Source organism: Oryza sativa, chromosome 8 (assembly GCF_034140825.1).
Source record: "Oryza sativa Japonica Group chromosome 8, ASM3414082v1".
NCBI classification, from domain to species: Eukaryota; Viridiplantae; Streptophyta; class Magnoliopsida; order Poales; family Poaceae; genus Oryza; species Oryza sativa.
In genome coordinates, this window is record NC_089042.1 from 22,674,408 (window position 1) to 22,694,696 (window position 20,289).

General features: G+C 44.5%; 4 protein-coding genes across 6 annotated transcripts; 3 read left to right on the plus strand and 1 right to left on the minus strand.

The window, feature by feature from the left end:
- The first annotated feature begins 2,699 nt into the window (after window positions 1–2,699).
- LOC4345761 (uncharacterized) lies at window positions 2,700–6,187 on the plus strand. 3 transcript variants are annotated; one of them, XM_015793562.3, is made up of 4 exons: window positions 2,700–2,932; window positions 3,016–3,059; window positions 4,707–5,089; window positions 5,166–6,187. In XM_015793562.3, the coding sequence occupies exons 3-4, from the start codon at window positions 4,715–4,717 to the stop codon at window positions 5,862–5,864; spliced, it is 1,074 nt and encodes a 357-aa protein (XP_015649048.1). In that variant the 5' UTR covers window positions 2,700–2,932; window positions 3,016–3,059; window positions 4,707–4,714; the 3' UTR covers window positions 5,865–6,187. The 3 variants fall into 3 exon arrangements, with proteins under 3 accessions (XP_015649048.1, XP_015649047.1, XP_015649046.1); XM_015793561.3 differs by having other exon boundaries at window positions 2,700–3,059; XM_015793560.3 differs by lacking the exons at window positions 2,700–2,932; window positions 3,016–3,059 and having other exon boundaries at window positions 4,613–5,089.
- LOC136357540 (protein ALP1-like) lies at window positions 3,077–4,653 on the plus strand. The gene is made up of 3 exons (XM_066312919.1): window positions 3,077–3,738; window positions 3,824–4,049; window positions 4,128–4,653. The coding sequence occupies exons 1-3, from the start codon at window positions 3,136–3,138 to the stop codon at window positions 4,559–4,561; spliced, it is 1,263 nt and encodes a 420-aa protein (XP_066169016.1). The 5' UTR covers window positions 3,077–3,135; the 3' UTR covers window positions 4,562–4,653.
- Window positions 6,188–11,734: 5,547 nt separating the features above from the next.
- LOC4345762 (12-oxophytodienoate reductase 7-like) lies at window positions 11,735–15,278 on the plus strand. Its single transcript, NM_001422585.1, has 5 exons — window positions 11,735–11,958; window positions 12,072–12,212; window positions 12,943–13,073; window positions 14,070–14,252; window positions 14,347–15,278. The coding sequence occupies exons 1-5, from the start codon at window positions 11,870–11,872 to the stop codon at window positions 14,985–14,987; spliced, it is 1,185 nt and encodes a 394-aa protein (NP_001409514.1). The 5' UTR covers window positions 11,735–11,869; the 3' UTR covers window positions 14,988–15,278.
- Window positions 15,279–17,607: 2,329 nt separating this feature from the next.
- Window positions 17,608–18,583, minus strand: LOC9271637 (germin-like protein 8-13). The gene has a single exon (NM_001424573.1). It carries the CDS (start codon window positions 18,549–18,551, stop codon window positions 17,892–17,894), a length of 660 nt encoding a protein of 219 aa, NP_001411502.1. The 5' UTR covers window positions 18,552–18,583; the 3' UTR covers window positions 17,608–17,891.
- Window positions 18,584–20,289: the final 1,706 nt, after the last annotated feature.

Genomic DNA, 20,289 nt, shown 5'->3' on the forward strand with positions numbered 1-20,289 from the left:
AGGATGAAAATTGTTGGAGAAATGCTCAAACTATCACGTTACCATTTTTTCTTAGAAATGAACTGTAATGGTAGAGTTGGAAACAAAAATGATATTGATACTATTAAAACATTAGGAAATATTGCAAACAGAATTATTAGAATAAAACCTCGAAATCAACCTATCACTAGGCACACAAGATTATTAGTCAAGGTCATGTTCACATTATAAATTAACGTCATATGCATTTATTAGTGAAAATTCAAAATAATAAGCAACTAATTTAAATACCTTGTAATAATATTTTAGCATCAACTGGAAATATTATGGTTACAACTTTTTTCCTTGATGGGTTGTGGTGTATACTGTTTTTTTTTATTTTGATGGGTTATCATAAATATACGGTGTCTTTTAATGGGTTGTCTGTGATATATTGTTTTGTATCGTGTTTATCCAGAATTTTCCAAGAAGTTAAAAAAATAGCATTTCCATTCCATTTTCAAATAATTCAGAATCTAAATAAAGCAGTCGATACAAAACTGCAATGTAGCAGATACCATTAGAAAACTTCAAGCCATTTTCACCGCTACCAGAAAGTCAATAAAACTAAGTGTATCATTAGTCTTTTAAGATATTTCATTGAATTGAATAACTTAAATTACCTTGCCCTGGTTCCCTCAATCGTCGGTGCGATCTCACTTGTAATGATCTGCGGTTTGTATTTAATTTGATTAATTAAGTGCACTTTATGATGTGACGTACCGACGTGTCTTCACCGAACGTTCAATGACGCTACTAGCTTTATATATGTACGTTCTTATTAAAAAAAAAAGAGAGATGATGGTATCACACAGCTAGTCGCATAATATGGTAAGTGAGATTTTCATGAGGCATTTTTACTCTTCGTTTACACATTCAAGAGGGGTTAGAATTTACAGACTTTATTACCCATGTTATCTGCATGGAGCCGTAACCCGTAAGTACTTGTGCAGATTAAAATTAAATAAGCGAAAGGAAGTATTCTTTTCTGGGGTAAGTTTGCATCAGCTAGTCAAATCTGTTATCCTACTCCTGTAGTAGCAATTTGATACCTTTTGCAATCTATTTGCCGTTACCTATGAGGCTGTGAAATTAAGCACACTGAAATTTAAAAAAGGACCAAATGGTAGGTGCATGCCATGTGCAGGTTCTTAAATTAAGAACGCAAACACTGCAAAATCAAACGACGCCTATATCTGCCGTGATTTTGCAATAACAAGCTTAGCACATCTGCACATCACATGGCAGCAATAATGTGTTCTTTTTGTCATGTTTACGGTTTTACGGACTGCGATATCCGAACAAACGCGGGCCTCCGACGAGGATTTAATTTGTCCGTGATGATTGACAAATTGATAACCTAACCAATGTCACCGACGACAGTGGTAATAAACTAGGAGTACTACCTGAACCGTGCATGCTAATGGAGTATTATCAGTTTGTCAGTACAGTATGAGGGGGCAGCGCTAGTGAGACAATTAAATGACCAACGAACGGACGCTGTCATGTCACCTCTCTTAATCTTCTTCAAAATGGAAGAATTTATAGAGATTTTGTCAGAATTTAATTAAATTATGTGAAATTTCTGTAAAGTTCTTACATTAAAAAAGAACCATGGAAAAACAATCTATTTTGCCACTTATTAGGCGTTTAACTATTTACGACCCATATTTACCACCCAAGGATGACACACACAAAAAATATATTGTCATAACACATGTGTGCTTATTTACCTACGACATATGAGTCCAATATCAAATAGTTAATAGCCACATTTAAAAATGGTAAATAGTTAAATATCTCCACACCAGCACTAAAAATTAAATCGTTAAATGTCACATCTAAAAGTGATAAATAGTTAAATATCTCCCGGATCTGAACTGTTGATGATTAATCTGAACCGCCTGCCCAAAAGGCACAGAGGTTCGGTAGAGGTCCAAGGTGTATTCGGAATAGCATGTTCCCAACATGCACTGTAAACACGAAAAACGAAGCGGTCCATTAGTGTGTGATTAATAAAGTATTAGCTAATTTTTTTAAAAAAAATGGATCAATATGATTTTTTTAAACAACTTTCGTATAAAATTTTTTTTGCAAAATAACGTACCGTTTAACAGTCTAAAAAGTGTGCGTATGGAATACGATGGAGAGGTGTTCCAATCACAGCCAATATATTTTGAAGAGTGACAATTATAAAGGGCACATCAGGAAATTTACCTACCGCACTGTTCGTGCCAGATGTGATCTTAGCCGCTTATACCTAATCGAACGGTGAGCCTATCCTCCTCTCCCACCTCCCCAAAACCTCGACAAATCGTGGCTCCGGCCGCCGGCGGCCGTACCCGCCTCCTCGAGAGGAAACACCCCCGACCCACATCCTTCGCTGCACAGAGCATGCAGCATCTGACGCGCCATCCCAACCATGGCCGCAGGCGACCAGGGCCATGTCCATCTCCGGCGGTTCAATTCTTCGAGTACTAACCATCTCCTTCGGGCACGGCGACTAAGGGCCTGTTTGGTTGCTACCCTGAGCAAATAAGCCTGGCCTAAGGTCATGCCTGTAACTCGCCTGGCATCTGTTTGGTTGCTACCCTGAGGATTCTAGCCTGATAAATCTTGCCTGAGTGTACTCGCCTGAGTCAGGCGTACAAAATGGGTGGCCTGAGCATTTCGCTCCACCTGCCTGAGTAAAATCACCGCTCTTCTATACAGTAGTGAAAACGAGACCACTTCTTCCTCCTCCTCACTGCTAGCCTAGGGTTCTTGCGGAGACCAGTTCCCATCGATTCTTCCATGGCTCCAGCAGCGGTGACCAAGGAACTTGCAGATCTGGTGGCCAGTTGTTTCTTTTTCCAGTAAAAGTCCTGCATTTGGTGATCTGTTAGAGCATAGCTCTGACCGTGAGAGCTAGCAGGTAAGTAGAAAAAGAAGAGTACTTTGTCCAGATCTGAAGGGAATCAAAATTTCTAACTCTCTCCTTTCCTCTGTGCGCGTCAGATTGCCAAGCCCCCACAATCTTTGCCACGATTTTCTGCAGCAAGGTGAGAACACAATCGCAGTTTTTTTTTTACTTTTCCCCTCTCTTGCTGCTTTGTTATTCAAGGATCCGTAGAGAGTATGCCTATTAGAAGTAAAACTATGTCAAAATGTGTGCTTTTTTTCACTAGTTTCTTTTTTTTTCCTTTGTCGTGTGATGCTCAGATGGATCTAGATTCTACTCATCAGTATATTGTCCATCAACGAACTAGAACTTTGGGTGTTTTAGCTGTTGTGTTGGCAATTATTCACTGGCGATGTCGTATAAGAAATAGACGACATCCAAGGAAGTATGGTCCATTGGTGGATAGAGATTTGGTCAGGAAAACAAGATTAGATGATTTGTACAATGGGAGTGATACAACTTGCATCAGTCAGCTTCGGATGAGGAAAGAAGTGTTCTGGAAACTTGCCTCCAAATTACGTGATAATGGCCTACTATGTGACACAATCCATGTCTCAGTGGAAGAACAATTAGCTATGTTCCTGCACACAGTTGGCCACAATTTAAGAAATCGTGTGATTGGATTCTATGTCATAAGATCCAGTGAGACAGTGAGCCGGTACTTCAATGAGGTGTTGAAAGCTTTATGTTGTCTTGCTAAAGATATGATACAAATTAGGTCAATAGAGACCCATTCAAAGATAGTTAGTAATCCTGGTAGATTCTACCCATATTTTGAGGTATCTCACGTGAAATATACTTATTCAACATTCTAATTAATGTAACCACTTTATGTTTGTATAGTAATAATTTCTTCTAACTTAGGATTGCATCGGGGCATTGGATGGCACACACATCCCTGCATTTGTCCCAGAGAATATAGTTAACAGGTTTAGAGGTCGCAAGTCCTATCCAACTCAGAATGTTCTTGCTGCGGTTGACTTTGATTTGAGGTTTACCTATGTTCTTGTTGGATGGGAGGGTTCCGCACATGACTCAGTGGTTCTCAAGGCTGCTCTTAGAAGATCAAGTGGAATTCAAATACCTGAAGGTGTGCATGAAGCTTTAGTATTTTCAGGTGCACAATATTTTGTGACAAGGCAATAAAACCATTCATCTTCTGTTGTAGGCAAATACTATTTAGCTGATGCAGGGTATGCAGCAAGACCTGGTATACTACCACCATTTAGGGGTGTTCGATACCACCTGAAAGAGTACGAAGGCGGGAAATCACCAGAAACACCTCAAGAATTATTCAATCTTCGACATTCCTCCCTTCGCACATCTGTTGAGAGAGCATTTGGAACCTTAAAAAACCGTTTCAAAGTTCTTGCTAGCAAGCCTTTCTTTCCATATAAAGTCCAAGTGAAGATAGTAATAGCGTGTTGTGTACTGCATAATTGGATCCTTGATAATGGTCCTGATAACATCATATATGATGAAGCTCGTTGGTATAGTAAGCTACCTAGATCAGCTAGAGTAGCGACAGATTATGGCGAGGAGCACCAACAGTGGATAGAATTTCGAGAAAATCTAGCTAATATTATGTGGGAGGAACATTAACAGTGGTGTTGTATGGCATGGATATTGTTCTATGACTGTTAGCTATTTCTAATGAATTCTTCTTTCAGCTCTTCATATTATAGCATTTTCTACTTTATGTTTTTTTGTTGGATGCCATTATTACCTACTGTGCATTGCTTTGTAGTTCATAACATGGATATAGGAGGAAGCAACAAACATGGCAAGGGAAAAAGTAAGGCACGCAAAGGAGTTGGGGGATCAGGTGTGAGGTCAAAACCCATAAATTGGCCACCAGCATTCTCTGAATTTCTTCTTGACTGTTACATTGAAAAGAAGTTAGAGTTGCCACCAAAGGGAGTGATCAAGAAGATGCATCACACTGCTTGCACATCAGCTATTAATGCAAAGTATGGCAGTACTTACAATGTTGATCAGGTTCAACGACACTATAGGCACCATAAAGAGACTTGGGCACTTGTAGCTCGCCATCTAAATGAGAGTAGTGGTGGCTGGGATGAGACAAACAAAATGTTGTCTCTCTCCCAATCTACCTTGGATAGCCTATCGGTAATCTCTTGTTGTTTTGAATACATGATATATTTGTTAAATAGATTTTCTATTATTGATGACTTTTTCTTGGCAGATTAATGACCGTGGAATTCTTTCAAAGCCTATTCAGTTCTTCGATAAGCTGCAAGAGTTGTTTAGTGGTTCCTCGGCTGATGGAGCGTTTATGGAAGATCCTTCAAGTGTTGCTGATTTTGATGATGAAGCTGATGAACTTGATACTTTCAATGATATGTCAACCTATGCTGAAACAAAATATCCACAAGGGGAAGACTCGGACAAATTAGAGGCAGACAGTGATGATTGCAAGGAGGTGGCAGCCCTTAATGCAGCAACTGCAGCCCTTAATGCAGCAACTAGTCAAGTTTCATCTTCTCATACCAGTGGTCTGAAGCCAAACAAGAAGAGTTTCAAAAAGTGTGGGAAGCCAAAGACCTTGCCTCAATCACATAATGATAAGGGTAAGCTTAAGGCAAAGTCATCATCTGGATTGCATGATGATGATGATATTGATGTGCTGATCACTAGTACCTTGGTTGGAATCAAAGATAACCTTGCCAAACCAATACAGACTGCAGCCCCTCAAGATCCAAATGCCCCTCTATGGGACATGCTCAAGAAGATTGCCTTAGAACCTGAAGATAAGATGAGAGTTGGACTACACCTTTGCAAGCCAGAATTTCAAGCTCATCGCAGTTTTCTTATTAGCATGGGTCAAGAATATCTTGAACGTTGGGTTTACAAGTTCTTATCTGGTGATGATACAGGCCTCTAGTGAGCTATAGGTGCATATTGGTTGCAAAAGCTAATCGTGGTTGATGAGGGTCTATATTTTGCTGCACCCTTTTGGTCATGCAATTGCCGCACTATATATGTGTTTAGACAATTGCTAAATATTAACATAGATACTATGATGATGCATGCTATGACATGCTAATCTGCTAGTAGTGTTGCTTTCTAACTTTTGGACAAGTTGATAACCCTAGCTTTGTGGCCCTTTTCTTTTGTCTTGTTTAACTCGTGGCATTACTGGCTAGAACTGATCTGTATGATGGCTGAAACTTGATGTTAAATATATTCACTATTTCCCTGTTGCCATTTGCATGTTTAACAATATGTGATGCTTTTATCATTAGGAAATGGAAGATCGTTTGACAATTGTTTGGCAAAATCTTGGTAGAGGGTACTCTCACCATCTACATAGTATACGGTGAGTGTATGCTCAGGCAGAATATAAGCCAAACACTGCCTGACCCTTATGTCCACTCAGGCATGTTCTCAGGGCTTCAACCAAACACCTCCTTAAATTTGTGTCATGCCTGGACAGGTACTTTCTGCAAGCAAGCTCAGGCAGCCCTCAGGCATGGAAAATACTTAGGCAGGTTGCTCAGGGTAGCAACCAAACATGCCCTAAATGCACCAATTCCTCCGCTACTTGGTGACCCTCGGCCACCAACTTCTTCCCGGTGAGTTTCCTAAAGGCATTGAGTAGATCTCCTTCCTTCACTCCTTCTTCAGAATGTGAGTGATCGGTGTGAATTTTTGGTCCATCGATGGGCCTTGTGATCTGTGTTAGTTAATTTTGGCGAGATGGGCGTCGCCGCGTCGGATTGTGTTTGTTGTTGTTTTGAATTGTTAAAAGCCGGAGATCCCAAACAGAAAAATGCATGTAATTCCTTTTGTTTTCTCCCAAATCACAATCTGCAGTGGTCTGGCGAAACTGCACTGGTAGATACTCAGTTCCGCCAGTGTACAGTTTGCAGAAGAATTGTCTGAATTTCCGCAAAGTCGTAGTTGTTATGAGCCAAGCCGTATATTACACAACTAGAAATAGAAGATCATATGTGAACTCAAGTCACAACTAGAAATAAAATGCTATACATCATGCCATGTGAACTCAAGATAATACTCCCTCCGTAAAAAAAAACAAAAGAAAAGGATAATATCTCTTTTATTTTATCTTACAGGAGTTGCAGTCATGACCAAAGTTTGTCACCAATCAACATTCAACAACGTCTTAGTGGCACGCCACGTACAACTCAATCTTTTTCTTCAACCTTCACCGTACAGATCACCCGTTCTTGTCATCTCTGTTACCACTCCTAATATAAACTGAGCATTGTGCTAAACTATATCTGAAATGCGGTTGAACAGAGAATTTCGAGGGGATGAAACAGTAGTGTTATGCCGCCCGTGTTCACGAGGTGGCCCTGCACAATTGCACAGGTTCAGGCTAACACTGGAGCAATAAAGCTTCAAAACCCTCTTCGTCATTTGATATGGCTGTCCTATGTAAGTTGCTGTGCTATTATGTTCATCAATCATCAGGTTGCCTCTTGCTAGTTAGACTGTTAGAGACTTAGAGGACCTTCGATCACTGCACTTTTACTTTTGCATTGCCTGCTTTATGGCAAATCAACTATAGTATTTGTTGAGAACTACACGTAGCAGCAGCTAATTAATCACTTGGTCTAAAAAAAGCAACGCAGGAATCTAATGTAGTAACATTTCTTAGTAACCATGTGTGACATTTTTACAAGTCTAGTGACTAATTCATGCCAAACATGATTAATTTCCGGAGTATACATCATCAAATTGTGATGTTACAGACTAAATATATCTCTCAGCATATCAAATTTTGCTTTGATTTTGTGACTAGTGATACTAAGCAAAATGGAATGTCACCACAAGTACAATTCATTTTGTCTCTCGAGCATATATAAATGCATATTTGCATGTTCCTTTCCATCTCCACACTTCAGAGTTCAGACTAACACAGCCCATGGTTGTAGGCAACTTGGCATCGATCTCGGAGGAGCAGTGCCAATGTCGGCCATGTCGGCGCCCTGCGAGCATCAAAGCTGTCGTCCTCCCGCAGCGCAATCACGTCCTGGTCGGCGGCTGGGTGGTCTCCAGGAAGAAGCGGGTCGGCATCCACGCGCGGCGGCGCCACCGCGCGTACCGCTGGAACAGGCTGCGCCCGCATTCCGCGGACAGCTTGGGCACCAGAGCCCAGCCGCCCGCGCCGCCGGCTTCCTCGACGTAGCCCTGCTCCGACATCCACGACCGGAACGGCGCCTTCTGGTGCAGCGCGCAGCGGGGGCCGCCACGCGGGAGGAGCTCCCGGCACAGGCACCACAGGATCGTGCCCCCGTGCGACGGGTCCGGCGGGAAGAACCGCCGGTTCAGGATGCGCTCCGCCACCTTCTTGTGCGACGGCGGCGGCGTAGTCTGGAACACCGCGTCCTCGGCCTCCTCTTCTCGGGGAGGTGACGGCGGCGGTGGCGCCTTCCTCTTCTTGCTGTGGCGCGGTGCATCGGCGACAAGTGGTGGCGGCGGCGTCTGGACCTCCACATTCTCGGCCGCTGCCGCCTTGCCATTCTCGCCGCGCGCCTTTTTGCTGGGGCGCGGTGCATCGGGCACCTGCTCGGCGGGCGCCGTCTCCTTCACCTCGCCATGGGAGAGCAGGTGCGCCTTCTCGGCTTCGTACTCGAGCATCAGAACCCGGACTTCCTCCTCGGTGAAGAGCAGCTCGGTGAGGTCGCAGCCGTACTCTTCGAAGAACTTCTCGTTGAACTCGTCCATGGAGAGCGCCGGCGGCGACGTGGCGGCGGTGGCACCAGACGGAAGCGACGGAGGGGATGAAGCGGCGTGGCAGGACGCCGGCCGGCAGATCGGCGGCGGAAGCGGCGCGTCGAGGACGCCCACGGCCATCGCTGTGCTGTCCCGCGACCCGCCGGCGGCTGATGAGTCGCGCCGGCGCGTAGGTTCGCCCGCGACGAGGCAGTCGGTGTCGGGAGGTGGCGCCCTGGACGAAGTATATCGACGCGGACAAGTGGAAGTGAAGTTAGAGTCGGATTCGGTAAACGCGGTTTCCGCCGCTGTGATAATCCGACACGGCGACGGATCACGAAGCACGTACACACTAGGTAGGAGTAAAAAGTAGAGTGCTTAAAAATAGTTAATATGATTTTTTTAAAACAATATTTTTATAGATATTTTTTGAAAAACAACATTTAACAGCTTAAAAAGCCATCAGAGAAAAACGAGAAAGATAGAGTTGAGAAAGTAGATTAAAGAAAGGAAGAAAAAACAAACGAGAAAGATAGAGTTGGGAAAGTACATTAAAGAAAGGAAGGAAAAACTCCGAATTCTACGCCTAAACTATAGTGAAAATACAAATTACCCTATAAACCATAAGAATTACACTTAATCCACAAAACCAGACATCCTTTCCCTCAGTTTTTCATATCGAACGAATTACCCCCTGACTCGCTCTGTAAGGTTTTGGTCCTATGTGGTGTACACGTGTTAGTCCAGTCAATAAAAAAATCAAAAAGCAGTGAGGCCCATTTTGATTTATGGGTTTAAACCTTTTAAAAAAGAATAAAAAAACATATCTGGCATGAGGGCCTCTCGCTTTTAAAGTGTTTTTATGCATCACGTAGAACTAAAACCACTCAAGAGCGAGTCAAGGGGGGTAATTCATCCAGTATAAAAAATTGAGGGTGAAAGATGTCTGGTTTCGTGATTAAGGGGATAATTTGTATTGCAACTGTATGCATGGGGTAATTTAGACTTTTTCCATTAAAGAACACAACCTTATACCTTTTCCTAACTTCTACTCTATCCTTTTCCACACGCACGTTTTAAAGAAAACACTATTTAGTAGTTTCGGCAGCCACACGAGGAAAACGAGGGAGGTGGAGTTGGGAAAGTAGATTAAAGAAAGGAAAAACTCCGAATTACACCTCTAAACTATAGCGATAGTACAAATTACCCCATAAACCACAAAAACCAGACATCCTTCACTCTCAACTTTTTCAAAAAAAAATCAATATAAAAGTTGCTTCAAAAATCATATTCATCCATGTTTTTAAGTTTTTTAAGCTAATACTCCGTTTGTTTTATACTATAAGTCATTTTGACTATTTTTAGTCAAACTTTCTTAAATTTAACCAAATTTATAAAATAAATATAGCAACATATATGGCACCAAATTAGTATAATTAAAACTATCATTTAATATATTATATTTTTGTTTTGTATTGAAAATATTACTATATTTTCTATAAACTTAATTATTTATTTAAAAAAACTAGAAAAAAAGACAAGACGACTTATAATATGAAACATAGTGAGTATTTAATCGTTCACGTGCTGATCCATCATTTCGTTTTACGTACTAGGGGAACCTTTGAAAAGAACCTAGCTTTGAGTCAAGGAGACTAGTGGTGACTAGACGTACATACGGTCACGACCTCTTGAGGCCACTATGAACCAATGGCACTCCCAAATCCCAAATAGTCCATACACAAATAAGGCTTATTTATAAGGAGTGGTTGGTAAAATTTCTTACCTTGGGGATATCTGAGGCTCCATATTCTTGGGCACTCTGAGATTTATTTTCCGATTGGCTCTAGTGCTTAACGATGATGAAGAAGGTGAGATAGAATTGCTCTTCTCTAACTAGATAATTGGACTAATTGTTGCTTTGTTGTAGCGGTAGGAGATGACGTTGTAAGCAGAGTAGTGGCTCGTGGAGGAAGATGATGTGGGGAAGGCGAATCACGAGCGAGACAAGTGTCAATGAGGTGGTGAATACATGATGAAAAGATGGACGCTGTTGCGGCGACAATGGCAATGGAGTGTAGGGTTGGTGATGTGAAGTGGGGAATATATACATGAGAGTTGATGGTGCGAGTATAGATAACATGTCCATTATTGGCAGTGAGTAAATGTTGCCTCTAGGATGCATTCACACATGTAAGCCTACCCACGTGTACAACATTTATTGTAAAGATTTCATCGATTATCTTTTTAAAAATAATTTTATCTGTTTGCAAGCTAGCCTAATATGTTGCGCGAGAGATTATGGTACATATGAACCATTCAATGCCCCGCTGCTCGCTGTTGTCCGTCTGCAAGTGCAACGGTAAGAATGGTGGTTGGATTTGGTGGCAAGGAGTTCCGTGTTACCGGGGCTAAAGGGGTAGCGGCGAGGATGGTGGATCCATCCAAGGCGGCCACACGAAGAATAGCGAGGATGGCGAATTCAATTGGGGGCAGGGGTCGAGGAAGAGGTGGAGATGGAGGCGGTGGCAGTTGGTGAGGTTGAGAGGAAAAAGTATAGCAAAGGGGGGAATCGATGGCGGTGGCAGTCGATCAGATCTAGTGACAAAGAACCCGTAGCAACCGAATCCAAGCCAAATATAGCCGAACAGTGGAGAGACAACGATAACGGACGTACGGTGATGTGATGGATATGTGAACGTGGCGACTGAATCCAAGTCAGATCTAGCCAGACAGTGAAGAGACAATGATAATGGGTGTACGGTGATAAATATGTGACGGCGGTCACCGAGCGCTGATGATGATAACTATAGTAATCAAGCTAGGCTCAACCCCCGCTCGCCTCCTGCACAAGCTCGTCCCCACGACCGTGGTTAGTGTGGTATCCTCATCTTGGAGACTGCCTCCGTCCACCGCCGGACTCACCAGCACACGAATGCACGAGTCCCACATGCCGAAATCAAGCCTCGCGCGAAGACGACCGTGCCAACCTAGTGCGTGCGCGGGCCCCACACCTCCCACCTCTCCGCAGTTGCGCGCATCTTTCCTCCCCCCTATTCCCTTTCCTCGCCTAATTATTTTTTCCCATTTCGCTCACCTGTTCCCCTCCTCCGCCCTCTCCCCAACTCGCCATTTTCCCCGTCTTCCACAGTGACAACCACCACCCCACGCTTTCCCCTTCCTCCTCGCGATCCAGCAGCGGGAGAGATGGATCGGCCGCCGCCGGATCAGCAGCGGCAGAAGCAGGCGCCGCTCTTCTCGCCGTACCAGATGCCCCGCTTCCGCCTCAACCACCGGTGAGCCGCTCGCCGCCCCCCGCCCCCGTGGTCTGGTCTCGCTGCGCTCGGGATTTTCGAGGTCTTCTTTTGCTTACGTTTACGGGGTGTGGTGTGCGTGGACGTGGTGGCAGGGTGGTGCTGGCGCCGATGACGCGGTGCAGGGCGATCGGCGGGGTGCCCGGCCCGGCGCTGGCGGAGTACTACGCGCAGCGGACCACCCAGGGTGGCCTGCTCATCTCCGAGGGCACCGTCGTCTCGCCCGCTGGCCCGGGGTAATCTCGTCGCTTCGCCCTCCTCCCCTTTCCGCGCTTTCACGATCTGTTGGCACATGCTTTGATGCTCCTGCGCTCGACTAGTTTTATTGCTGCTAATATTATCTAAAGAAAAGTTTACTGCTAAATCTGGCAGGAGTGGCATCAGAACAAAATTGTCTTTTTAGGATGATTTGGTACTGGATATTTGGCAGGGTAGTGTTAAGTTTTCATCAAGTGGGGTTGGAATATTCTTATTTTTTTTATTAGTGGGTGGCGGTTATGGCCAACACAAAAGAGTATTAAGCTGTTTGTATTTTTGACATGGGTTTATCTTTCACACAATATTTTGGATGGGCAGTACAAAATGCCAAATTAGATTCCTCCTCTTAACCCTGTCTCAAGAGGAGTTGTTGGAGCATGCTACATAGGATGCTATGATGAATGGCCTTATGGTCTTAGATAGTGAGATCAAAATTGTAAGTAAATTTGGGAGAGATGCACTGAGTTCACAAGTAATGTTAGTGTCCGCCGCTGCAAACTTAAGACATATCCTAGACACATTCCTGAAAAGTAAAATAAGATATCCCTCACTGTCTATGATATATTGTCACGCTCTATATGTTTGGAGTTATGTAGACAGTCTTCTGATACCCGGTACTGATGAACTTGTTGCAAGTTTATGTCACTTCTGTACTGTCATGTCATAACTCAGAATATGCATATTAAGTAGCGAATGTTGTTATTGAAGGTTTCCTCATGTCCCTGGGATATACAATCAAGAGCAGACTGATGCATGGAAGAAGGTGGTGGATGCTGTTCATGCCAAGGGAGGCATCTTTTTCTGCCAGTTATGGCATGTAGGCAGAGCTTCTCACCAAGGTATGTTCATAGCTTCATAGTATGTTAGAATGATAAAGCAGTTCCACTAAATTAAATTACCAAAAGTTGTACTAGCTATATATCATTGTCCTGTGCCTTGGTAATTTTAGTACTGTCTCCTTTGATTTTTATAAGGTGTATTTTAATTTCAAAAAGTCTTCAAGATAGATCTTTGACCATTGATTTCTGATAGACTGTATCCTTTACAGCTATAAAACGCGTACTGTGAAAGCATTTGAAATACGATTCTCTTGGTATAACTATACACAATAATGCACTTGTAATTTGACTATTTCTGAAAATCCTGCCTTATATAAATCAATGGAGGGATGCTTTGTCATGTGGAAAAAGGGTGTATTTTTGTCTGAATCTGGAGTAACTCTGTTCCCTGTTTTTCTCGAGATTCATTTCTTCTCAAAGGGTAAGGGAAGAAAGGTTGAATTAAATTATGCTTAGTCAATGCAATACCAAAAACCTAGGTAGTTTTTTTTGGCTGGGCTCAGTGATCATGGATAGGAATGAGGGGTGGTCTGTTTCAGTAATTGCCTGTGTTCACCTTGTTTGTCCCAGACCCTCTATGCCTATCCCTCTCTCTTGCTGTATTTTGTTCTTTTAACCTCTTCTTCCTTTTATGTAATTTGAATTTCATTTCTGGTAATGGAAATGGGGGCCATGTAGCCCTTGATCAAAAAAAAAAAAGCACTACCAAAAACAGTCACACTGTATTGTGTAATGAGATAGATGAAATATGTTATTTCCCTTTTCATTTCCTTCTTCAACAAATTATGGCCTAATTGCAACTCTATGTCTGTACCTATGCTCTGTTCATGTTGTTACTTGTTACTAGGGACATCCAGTAGTTGTACTTATTTTTCTTTATCAGAGTTCATATGATTAATAATATGCACTGATTCAAATGTGTTAGTCTTCACTTCAAGCTTTTTTTTTAATAACAAATTCACTTCAAATGTTGACCAATGCCTTTTCACCTTTCAGTATACCAGCCAAACGGTGCTGCACCAATATCCTCAACTGATAAGCCAATATCAGCAAGATGGAGAATACTGATGCCTGATGGCTCCTATGGCAAGTATCCTAAACCTAGGCGCCTGGCAGCATCGGAAATACCTGAAATTGTCGAACAATATCGTCAAGCCGCCATTAATGCCATTGAAGCAGGTAAAGATGCAACACATAAATTTGCAATCAGTCCAACCATGGGCCATCGGAAATCTCACCGATTTTCTGATATGGAGATGAATCACATGTACAGGTTTTGATGGCATTGAGATCCATGGTGCTCATGGCTATATCATTGATCAATTCCTAAAGGATGGAATCAATGACCGCACTGACGAGTATGGTGGCTCACTTTCCAACCGCTGCCGGTTCCTACTTGAGGTAACTAGGGCTGTGGTTTCTGCCATTGGAGCAGACCGAGTCGCGGTGAGGATATCACCAGCCATTGATCACCTTGACGCCTATGATTCAGACCCCATTAAGCTCGGCATGGCCGTTGTTGAGCGGCTGAATGCTCTCCAGCAGCAGTCAGGGCGGCTCGCCTACCTCCACGTCACGCAGCCACGGTACACCGCCTACGGGCAGACCGAGTCTGGGCAGCATGGCAGTGCCGAGGAGGAGAGCCGCCTGATGCGCACCCTCCGGGGCACGTACCAGGGCACATTCATGTGCAGTGGCGGCTACACGCGGGAGCTTGGGTTGGAAGCAGTGGAGAGCGGCGATGCCGACCTGGTGTCGTACGGGCGGCTCTTCATATCAAACCCGGACCTGGTCGAGCGGTTCAGGCTGAACGCCGGGCTGAACAAGTACGTGCGTAAGACATTCTACACGCCCGATCCTGTCGTGGGTTACACGGACTATCCGTTCCTCGGACAGCCTAAGTCGCGGATGTAAATGTACTGCGGGATAAGTAAATCAAGGATACGATTGTGTATTGTAAGGAAAATAAAGGGCAACGGTGAGGTGATTTAGCTTATTTTTGGGACCTAATTTGACGGTAATTTATTCTTTCACCAAATCTGATATGATCCATTGCTGATTCAGTAGCTACTCTAGCCTATGTAAACCTTGGGTCATCAGCACAGATTGTATCTATATGTGTATTGCATAATGTTTCATATCAGTTGTCTAGCAGATTTATGCATCGTACCAGTTAGTAACTGTTATTTTGATGGGAAAAGTCAACCAAGCAGGCTTCATATGGTCAAGATTGCAACGTGAATATGGTTGTAATCGTATTTGTCACACCGTTCTCAAATCTAATTTCGAATCACAAGCTCACAAAACCCAATCTCAAATTCACCTCTCCCATATTTGCATTATCTATTCTTTTATGTCGACAAATTTAAACTACGATGCACAAGGAATTACTCTGATGTCTGAACTTCTGAAGATTAAAGGAAAATTCAGACACCCTCGCCTAGTCTGCATCATGACACTTCAGGAGGGTGATCAGATAGGAGCTGGTGGAAAACGTGCTCTAATTATTAAAGCTAACCTTGCTGTTTCCCAGTATTTATTTCTGAATTGTACTTGTAGCGTGAAGAATCGAAGCACGCAGGTACAATAGTAGGCTATAATCCAGTAATAAACATATTTTAAAGAGATAAAGAAAAAGAGAGAAGAGCAGCGGGCTACAGATCTGTAGCCAGCTGCAGCACGAACTATAAGATATAATGTGTGTATGATAGGTGGGACCAGGTATTAATAGTATAGTAAGCACTATTGTATAAATTAACTATTACATTGGCTATAGATGATTTGGAGCTAGTAATGGACTATACTATTAAACTTGCTCTAAGCGGCTAGCTATAGCATGGGTCTATCCGTGCTCTTCGTGCAGTACCCACGTAGGAGTAGATGGAAAAAAAATGCTTCTTTATAGATCATGTAACTGTCACGCCTGATGATTTTTTATATGCGTACAATAATGTAGCCGTCAAAATTCCTCATCGTTTATTAGAGGCCGTGATACCTACGTATGTACGCTATGGAATAGTTTAGCACCCGGAGAGAGAGTGCGAATTGATGAAGTACTTTAACTGAAAGTTAAAATTTATTACACAGGACACTCTAACTTGGTGATTTTAGCTTTTTTAAAGAAGACATACATTGTCGAAAAGTCAATATTTGGAAGTGGACAACGGCTTGTGATTTTAGCTATAGGGACACCGTAAAAGTGAAGTTTTGGGGAAACACTGTCGAAAAATAAAAAGAGTGGGAGAACTTTCAAATTCTCTCAGCCTACCCATATACTCCCTCCATCTATTTTTGATGGTCATATTTCTAAATCTAAAAAGTTTATTTTTTAAGGCATATTTCAATTCAACAACTTATCCTCTTAATGACTTTCTCGGATTTAATGCATGACTCTCCATTCTTCCACACAAGATTGACTACATGGGTATCGAGAAATGTAAATATTAATGAATCGCTTGTTTAAGAGAAATGACTAGTAGTATGTTTAAATGGATGATAAGTAGAATTACTTATCCTTGGTCTGTGTGCCAAGATGAAATACGACTATCAAAAGTAGATGGAGAGAGTAATAGTTAGCTCTTTACAATTAATACATGGCCCACTTGTCTCTCTTACAGAGTTTCTTGGTTCTTGTGTCTAAGCCGGCTGTAAGTTTACAGCCTGCTTCTCCTCTCTCTCCTCTCTTCTCTCCTCCACCTCAGCATTTAGCCGACTTATAGCCTACTATTATACTTGCTCTTAGATGCACTTTGAGATTTGTGCACCAGAGAACAAGTGGGAGAACTTTCGAATTTTGGGCCATCATATGCGTTTTGAGATTCGTGGGCCAGAGAGAAAATAAAAGACAAGCACACTCAAAGCATGGGAACTGAACCTAGGACCTCACCTTCACGCCCTAGTAGCGCTACCAATTACACTATCACCTTTCTACTTAGTCATATGTAAGTTACGCCCTAGCAACCTCTAACGAAGTGCTACTCTCTGGATACGCATACAAAGTATTGAATGCGCACGAAGAGGCACGACTTACCACTACGCCCACGCGGCTTTGCCTCCATCTCGAAGCGTGTCATCTTCATGGATCTATCTCATGTAGGCAAAGCTAGTTGTCGCCACCATGCGGGAAGTGACTGTCTTCCAGTATCCTTAGATGTGTGCGATGGGGATCAGTTGTGTACTTGTGTTGTACAGGGTTGAACCTAACCAGGTCCATATGAACTAGGTAGACACCGAGGTATCCTAGTCATTTCATGTGTTTTCTCTCCTAAATTGGTCGGAAATATTAAAAAAATAGAGGAGGTGTTCACGGATAAATATCCACTTTCCGATAGTAAATATTCACTTCACATTTCCGATAGTAAATATCTACTTCCGTGTGTTTTAACTTGTATATTTATAGAGTGATTTATCACATATTAATCTATCTTATTGATTTTTTTATATTTCTATAACCATTTGGATGATATGTAAATAACGAGATGATAGTTTATTAGATACCACTCGCTTGTTTAGGTATACAACATCATTGATAACTTGTTATCTTTGCAAGTACTTATATCATTTTTTAAAAAGAAAAAACAACTGATTGAAGTTTAAATTAATATAATATAAGATGGTGTCCAGTTATGAGTACTTAAAAACGGAGGGAGCATTGTCGTTGGGACATTCCAAAGGAGATTAAAATGGAGGACACCATTCATGATTTGACTCCAAACTACTGGAAATTATTCTCACACCAGACACCACGATCGACCAAACCCTGCCGGCTGCCGATCGAGTATATAATATGGCTATTAATTTGCTAGACGATCGAGTTAGCTAGCCGCTGCCACCGAACTTGGACTTGAGCCTCCTCACCTCGGCCTCGGCCAAGAATGTCCCCTTCACCACGTAGGAAGTCGGCAGGTTGTTGGCGAAGAGCGCGTAGTCGAGGATCTGCAGGCCGGGGTTCGAGCTGCTGTACGCCGCGAACGCCACCGCCGTCGTGTCGCCGGTGTTGTACTGGAAGTGGAGCAGGCCCTGCGGGAACACGAACATCCCGCCCTTGCTCACCTCCTTGTAGTACACCTTGTTGTCGCTGGAGGAGATGAAGCCGGCGACCAAGGCGCCGTCCAGGACGTAGAGGAGCTCGGAGCCGGCCGGATGGGTGTGCAGCGGCACGACGCCGCCGGGGAGGATGTCGACGCGGGAGGCGGAGATGCCGAGGCCGTTCACGGCGGGGTACTGCTGCACGAACGCCGAGGCGAGGCTGGTGTTGAAGGGCCTGATGAGGATCCCCGGCCTGGCCAGGGCGCCGCTGTAGAAGTCCGCGGCGGTGACCGTCGCCGCCGGCCTGCACTGGTAGCCCGACGGCGTGTCGGCGCCGAGGGGCAGGTTGGCGACGCAGAAGTCCTGCGTCAGCGCGGTGGTGGTGGTGGAGACGGCGGAGAGGAGGATCATGGTGGAGAGGAGAACCGGGAGCAGCGGCGTCGACGACATGGTGGATTACTACTGTAGCTAGGTGATGAGATGACTGAACAGTGGTGTATTGTTGGGCTATTTATACACGGGAAGGACGGGGCGTGCGCATGCATGCGCGCGCGCGCGTGTAGGTGTGGAGGTGTGGTGTACGAGCAGAGCAACGTGCGGGAAGTTGACGACGCTTTGCTGGTTGCGTGTGCAGGGAAGCGCGCGTCCGTGCGAGGCCTTGACGATTGGCAACTTTGCAAGACGGGTACGAGTGTATGACGACGATCACACGCCGGCCAATGAAGATGAAGAGATTTTTTTCTCCAGGTGCTATCTTCCCCCTTCGTGGTTGATGCGTTCGTCATTTTTACGGCGGATGCACGGGGCCCGCTCCAGCCGGCGAGTCGCCGCGGCGGTAGCGGCACCGGCCGACTGTAATCTGAGGGGATTTTCGGAGCGGAGCCATTGGTGATTGGGTTGGAGGGTGGAAGGCTGAGAAAGGCAAGGGGGCTCACAAGTTGGGCCATCATTAGGGTGGTGATCCCATTGGGCTCGCCTGAATTGTCTGTGTTGGGCCTGAACATAATGGGGGCGGATTGTCACTGGGTTGCACAATGCCAACTCCTTTGTATTAGGAATAATATTGGTCCAATCTATTTCGTATCACTCAACCACAATACCCTATATCTTAATTACCAACTACTAAAACGGGTGCAAAACAACTTCTTTTGGTGGTTTTGAAGTTGGTTTTCGCTAGACATCACCGTGTCGAGTTAACTTAGTCTTCATTATCTGATATGGCATTACAATAACAAAAGAAATGAAAAAAAATTGTGTAGGACCTATGGGTCAGGGCATCACTACTATCCTCTTCTCTCTGACCTCACTTTCCCCTCCTCTCTCTCTTCGGCCGGTTGAGCGGGACAGGCGGCCGACGACCGAAGCAGGCGACGGGCGGGTTGGAGTGGGGGCGGCCGGCCGGCCGGCAAAGCAGGTCGGTGGCAAAAACAGCGCCAGGCAATGGGGCGGGGAGGCCGCCGGCGGCAACGGCTTCATCAACGCCGTCGAGCTCGCGCGCTCTATGGCCAACGCCTCCCCCCACACACGTGGCCATGGTCGGCGACCTCTCCTCTCGGGCGTGGTCGGTGACGCCTCCCCCGCGTGCGCACCGCTCCTCTCTTCTCCGGTCGCCGCCCGTGCACGCGCGTCCCCCCGTCGGCCGGCTCCCGCGCGCCGCTCCTTTCTCGCCGGCCATCGGCCGCGCACACACGCCGCTCCTCTCCTCTCCAGCCGCCGCCCGTGCACATGTGCCGCTCCTCTCCTGCTGTCGGCTGGCGCCCACGCGCTGCTCCTTTCTCGCCGGCCACCCCGGCCGTCACCGCTTCGGTCGCCGGCCGTATGTCCCGCTCAACTGGCCGGAGAGAGAGAGGATAGAGGAAAGAAGGGAAGGTGAGGTCAGAGAGGCCCACTGACAGGTGGGCCAGTGGCAGAAGGAGAAAAAAAAGAAGGAAGAAAGTAGAAAAAATAAAAAAAAATCCATGTCATCGTCCACGTGGCATGCCACGTAGGCAAGACCACGGTGGAACGAGGCTTTGGATCGGGATGATACATTAAACTAAGTTTAGGGATCTCGAGACTCCTTTTACAAGTTCGTGGATCTAAGTGAAACCTCGTTACAAGTTTAAGGACCGCTAGTGTAATTTACTCATTAAAGAAAGAGCCATATATAGAGCGTATATATCAAAGAGACCATTAAACCTCAAGGTCA